The sequence below is a fragment of the Triticum aestivum genome, chromosome 6B (assembly GCF_018294505.1).
Source record: "Triticum aestivum cultivar Chinese Spring chromosome 6B, IWGSC CS RefSeq v2.1, whole genome shotgun sequence".
In the NCBI taxonomy this organism is placed as follows: domain Eukaryota; kingdom Viridiplantae; phylum Streptophyta; class Magnoliopsida; order Poales; family Poaceae; genus Triticum; species Triticum aestivum.
In genome coordinates, this window is record NC_057810.1 from 541,649,834 (window position 1) to 541,655,648 (window position 5,815).

At 47.2% G+C, this 5,815-nt stretch overlaps 1 protein-coding gene across 1 annotated transcript; it reads left to right on the forward strand.

The window, feature by feature from the left end:
- Nucleotides 1–1,833: 1,833 nt before the first annotated feature.
- LOC123137891 (probable tocopherol O-methyltransferase, chloroplastic) lies at nt 1,834–4,922 on the forward strand. The gene is made up of 6 exons (XM_044557755.1): nt 1,834–2,244; nt 3,396–3,565; nt 3,681–3,785; nt 4,097–4,300; nt 4,421–4,523; nt 4,646–4,922. Exons 1-6 carry the CDS (start codon nt 1,875–1,877, stop codon nt 4,792–4,794), a joined length of 1,101 nt encoding a protein of 366 aa, XP_044413690.1. The 5' UTR covers nt 1,834–1,874; the 3' UTR covers nt 4,795–4,922.
- Nucleotides 4,923–5,815: the final 893 nt, after the last annotated feature.

The following is a 5,815-nucleotide window of genomic DNA, read 5'->3' on the forward strand; positions in this document are numbered from 1 at the left end:
TCAAATAATTCACAAGTATTAGAAAGTGTTCCTTAATTTTCAAACATCATGAATTAAAAATATCTTTATGGATATTAAAAACATCATGAATTGAAAAATACTAGAGAATTTATACAATGTTTGGAATTCTAAAAAATATGTGAGAGACTTTTAGTAAAATGCTCATGGATATACAACAATGTTCACTTATTTTTAGGATAGGTACATTTTAAAATATTCATGATCTTTTAAGAACAGTAATGCATTTACAAAATATCCTAATTTAAAAAAATCGTGAAGGAAAATGATAAAAAGTAAAATAACATAAAAATGACGAAAAAATGGTTAAAATTCATATAAATGGAATTGTTCTTATGAAGATCCTGGAGTACCCGCCTCCGTGTGGGCTTCGCGGGTGAGAGAGCCCTTTGAGCCATCCATTTGCGCTGGCTTGCCGCGATGACCTCTTGGGGCCTATACGCGTCGTCCGATCTACTTGGACGATGTGCGCCCGGGTGACCAGAATTGGCGGTCCATGACGAGTGTATCGCGGGGGCACGCCTAGGGGCACCATCATTGGGCGGCGTTGGGCGCACCCGCGTCGGCACTATCGCACGCTGCCCACGCGCAATAGCGTTGGCCAGGCCCGCGTGTCGGCGTCTTCAGTCCTTGTCGTGTTGGTCTGGTCGTGCCAGCCGGGGGTGCGTTGCAGTCGCGGCACCGGCTCACGCGTGGGCCTTTTCGGGTTGTTTGGTTTGCCCCACACGGGTACACATGCGGCTCGCGTGTTGTGACACCTAGGTGCACCGGCGCTGCGTCAAGTTGGCTGTGCGAGGGGCCGTCCTGCTGGCTTTGTCGGGCTACTTTGCGCGCCTGAGTCGGGTCCACATGTGTGCCTGGCTCGGGTGGGAATAGCTTGTCCAACATACTTGAGGAGAATTTTCTTACCTCTGGCAGATAAGAATTTTTCTTTTCATCCACTAACTTTTGTAATAATTTGATCAATCAGGAAATAAAAGCAGGAGCTTTTGTCCATACCGGCATTCGCTGGTAAATCCAAATGAGGGCTTCACTCATAAGATTCAAAATGTGCAGATTTTTGCATTGTTGTTCACTTTCGTATTGGGACTAGAAATGATGCTTGATTTCTCTACGCTCACCATCTGCCCCGAGGCAGCATAGTAAGAATCTAATGCTACTTTCAGCACCTTCGCGTTCATGGCATTAGATCTCATGAGGATCAGTGAATCCTTAGCAAAGGGAATATTAGAAATCACTGGAGCATCTTTACTGACTTTTACTCCGGACAAAAAACCATTCTCCTCCGCATTAGCCAAAAGGGCAGTCAGGCCCTTGGTACACACAAGAATAAGTAGAGAGATAGAGGGTCTCCCTGCCTTGATCCTCTAGTAGGTTTAAAACTCGGTGCTCCACGGTGGAAACACACTGCATAATTAGATTCACCCAATTCTCCTGAAAATCCAATGTTAACAAAATAAATTTCCTTTTATTTGTATGTTTTATTTAGGCCTTTTATTTGTACGTGTGGTAGCAAAAGGAGCTCAGTACTAGTCCTATTCCAGCCGGAGCAAAACGCCGAAGGAGCGAGAGGAGTCACTGCTAGTTTGGCACGGAGACAATGTCAAGTCACAGTAGCGTGGGCTATGGCTAGCTAGCTTGACAATGGGCTAGTAGATGCGACGAGTCTCGCCTCTCGTAGCCGCCCATCTTCGCCCCAACTTTTACCGCAATCGCACAGGTGTACGTTCGTCTGGCATCCGGCGGCACGCTGAGCTGCCTGGCACTGGCGTGTGTGGCCCACGTGACCTCGCGTCAATAAAAAATACTACTCCACCTCCGGAGCTGTCAGGCGCTCACGAGGCTCCAAATACAAAATGGCAAACTCCGCCGCCCTGCTCCACTCACTCCTCTCCACCGCCTGGACGCCGCGCCGCCGCCTCGACCGAGCCTCGGCCACGCGGCTCGCCCCGTCCCCCGGCCTGTCCTGCCGCTCCTCCCGGCCGACGCGCTCCGTGCGCCCGATGGCGTCGTCGACGACCGCGGCCCGGGCCGACGCGGCGCCGCCGGGGCTGAAGGAGGGCATCGCGGGGCTCTACGACGAGTCGTCCGGCCTGTGGGAGAGCATCTGGGGCGAGCACATGCACCACGGCTTCTACGACTCCGGCGAGGCCGCCTCCATGTCCGACCACCGCCGCGCCCAGATCCGCATGATCGAGGAGGCCCTCGCCTTCGCCGCCGTCCCCGGTAAGCAACGTTCGTGTCGCAATTCGCACCAAGATCGAACTATCTGCTTGGTTCAACCGTGCCGGCCCAATTCGTTGCTGGCCAGCAACAGCCCACGGGTCGGATTTGTGCACTGTATATTGAGCTGAGCTATCCATCCGACTGCCTGTACTTGCCAGTTGCCACGCTGGTGACCATTGCTTTTGCAAGTACGAGATGGCACTGTTTGGATTGAGCTTGGTCGTCTTATCACTGCTCTGCCAGTACTCTCTGGCACTCTGCTCGCCGTCGTGGCACCAGCGAGCCAATCTGGATTTGGGCCCAAAAATGTGCCTGAGCTGCGAATGTTTTTGCAGTACGTTCTGCCGCTCCAGTCAGAACTCCTACCAGAGTGTGGCTCACAGTGGTTGTGCTCTCCAAATTCCCAAGGCTATAGTTCTCTAGTAATTTGCGGTAATACTTTAGTACTGTAGTCTGTATAAAATTTTGTTTTAAAAGGAAAGTCAGTAAACGCTATGCAGTACACCTGTTTCTTTTAGATGTACGTATAATACAGCTCTCGATCAGCCCGTTTAGAAGACCGCACTAGTGCTACGTGGTAGGCTGGTAGCCATTCCCTCCCCTACAAATTCTCTTCTGAACATTCCCTTTCAATTTCTGTAGAGTTTTTGCTTTTACCTTTTTTTAGGATTGTCTTAAGTTTATTTCAAAATTATTTTATGAGTTACGACTTCTTTCTTTGAGAAATTAAGTTTGGGGTCTCCTGTAATTTTGGTGCTAGAGTGTGATTTCATCTTATGCTCACTCTCGACGATATATGCATTGTTTCTTTAATTGAGATAGCATGAAAAGAATGTCGTAGACTTATCAGGTATTATAGCTGCCTAAAATTTAATAATAAATATGAATATATGTTCAGTCATAAGTATTACAGTTACATAACCTCAACTACATCTTCAGTTCAGTAGTATCTTGCAGCATAGTTCCATGGGAAATCAAGCTAGTTCAAATTAATAAAAAAGGTTAAAAGAGACATTTAGAGAGAATATAGCACCTTGTTCAAAACAAACTTGGCCAATTTGTCATTATGTATGGAGAATTTGCTTGATCTGTACTTCAAGTGTATAGTGCAGGATTTACTGCTGTTTTTGAGGGAATGCCTGTGCTTGCAGACGATCCGACAAACAAACCGAAAACGATTGTTGATGTTGGATACGGAATCGGTGGTAGCTCAAGATACCTGGCGAACAAATATGGAGCACAATGCTCTGGGATCACATTGAGCCCAGTGCAAGCCGAGAGAGGAAATGCCCTCGCAGCAGTGCAGGGGTTGTCGGACAAGGTTTTTTCTACTGTTCCGCTCTTGCCAATTAGTTTGGGGTTTCAATCTCTGACCTCAGACCTACTTGGGGTTTGGTTTGGTTTTGGAAGTGACAATGTGCACATGTTTGGCCCAGGCTTCTTTCCAAGTTGCTGATGCTCTGGAGCAACCATTTCCTGATGGGCAGTTTGATCTTGTCTGGTCTATGGAGAGTGGTGAGCACATGCCGAACAAACAGAAGGTAAACATACTAGTTCTAGAAGAAACTAAACAGTATGAGTCATTGCAAAACCGTTCAAGACAAGCTGCCAAAATATTATATCAGTTTGTGTGACAGACTGGGTCGATATGTATCTCTTGCAAATAACTTGGTGTTGTTGGAAAATCCATATTACCTATTTATGTAATTACCTTTTTTCAAGAACATGTAATTACGTGCATAAAGATACATAGTTAATCCTATGACAAACAACAAAACCAGAAAATTAGTCCAATCAGGTATGAAAATAGATGTTGAGTATTACGATGAAATCTTACAAAATCTTTTATCAGTTTGTAAGCGAGCTGGCACGCGTCGCAGCTCCAGGAGCAACTATCATCATCGTGACCTGGTGCCATAGGAACCTCGCGCCGTCGGAGGACTCACTGAAACCTGACGAGCTGAATCTTTTGAAAAAGATTTGTGATGCATATTACCTCCCAGATTGGTGCTCGCCCTCGGATTATGTCAAGATTGCCGAGTCATTGTCTCTTGAGGTATTTCCCCCAAAAAATTGAATTAATTTGACCTATCTGATACACAAATTTGCATGATACGAAAATTTGTTTTTTGTTTTTTTGACCTACCTGATACACAAAATATTCCTCTACTCTCAGGATATCAAAACGGCTGACTGGTCTGAAAACGTGGCCCCGTTCTGGCCTGCTGTCATCCAATCAGCACTGACATGGAAAGGCCTCACTTCTCTACTAAGGAGTGGTATGCTCTTCTCGTCTCTCTCTCTGTGCTGCTCATCGAACCGAGATGATCTGTTTGATATTCTTTTTGTAGCTGATATATACGTACACTGAAACTCACTTTGCTGTTGTCTTGATTATCAGGATGGAAGACGATAAAGGGAGCACTGGTGATGCCTCTCATGATCCAAGGCTACAAGAAAGGCCTCATTAAGTTCAGCATCATCACCTGCCGCAAACCCCAAGCAGCAATAGAAGGAGAACCTGAGGCCGCATCGCCCAGTGTAGAATAGAACCCATGTGATTGGAATAGACTCGGCTTGCTGTCGCCTCGTAGCTGAATAATTTCATGTTACCGTGCATCTGTATCTGCAACTGGAAGTGCCATATGAAAGTGGTTCCTAAAGCAAAATTCTCCTCACATTCATTAGAGCATTACTGTACTTACAAAACAGGGAAGCCTGCCAGATTTACGATGCGCGCTGATGTGTATTGATTGGTAGAAAAAGGAAGAATACAAAATCCTATGACGCTATACATGCAAGCAAAATGCACAATGGGGGTATTTGGTTGCCCGCATAGAGCCCAATCAAGCCTTTGCGGGACGAAATTGGGTCTGCGTTCCATGTTTTGGCCTGCTTCGCTCGGACTTTAAAGCATCTCCCAGCCAAGTCGGCTAGGAATGGCCGACGAGCCAGGCTTGGGCGATGTAGGGGAAGGGAATGCGGTGCCGAGCTTATGCGACCACAGAGATGGCGCAAGCTCGCGCATGTCTTTGGAAAAGCGACAGGAGAAATTGGGGTCACCTCTGGCCGATTCGGTCGCCCTATATAGCCAGCTTCACCTCACCGCCTAAACTCCTGCCACCACCCCCTCCCCCTTCGAGCTTTTCCTCCCGCGCAAGTCGACACTTACGAGCAGGTAAGCGGCGCTTCTTCTTTGGTCGGCGGTACATGGCGGCGGCGACTCGCGTCCTCCTCTTCTCCGACCTGCTTCGCGCCTCCTTTGAGCTGCACCGATGGCTATGAGTTCGATCACCCCCTTCTTTGTACTCGTTCTAGCTAGATCTATGAGCATGCGGTAGGGTTAGACCTGTGACCATTGTATGATTGTACACTGTCGATCTGTGCGAATGTAATGTTCTGGTAGCTAGTGGTGATGGATTTGTAGCATGCTTCCATGTCGACAAGGATTGGTAGCTAGTTGTGATGGATTGGTAGCATGTTTGTTGGTGTATGGTCCTGTATTGAACTTCATGGATTGGTAGGATGCATGTTGTTGTGTGGTAGTGTGTTGAACTCCATTGATTGGTAG

Coding starts and splice junctions, on each gene's coding strand:
- LOC123137891 (XM_044557755.1), top strand. CDS start 1,875: ATGGCAAACTCCGCCGCCCTGCTCCACTCACTCCTCTCCACCGCCTGG. Junction 2,245..3,395: donor CGCCTTCGCCGCCGTCCCCG/GTAAGCAACGTT, acceptor CTGTGCTTGCAG/ACGATCCGACAAACAAACCG. Junction 3,566..3,680: donor TGCAGGGGTTGTCGGACAAG/GTTTTTTCTACT, acceptor TGTTTGGCCCAG/GCTTCTTTCCAAGTTGCTGA.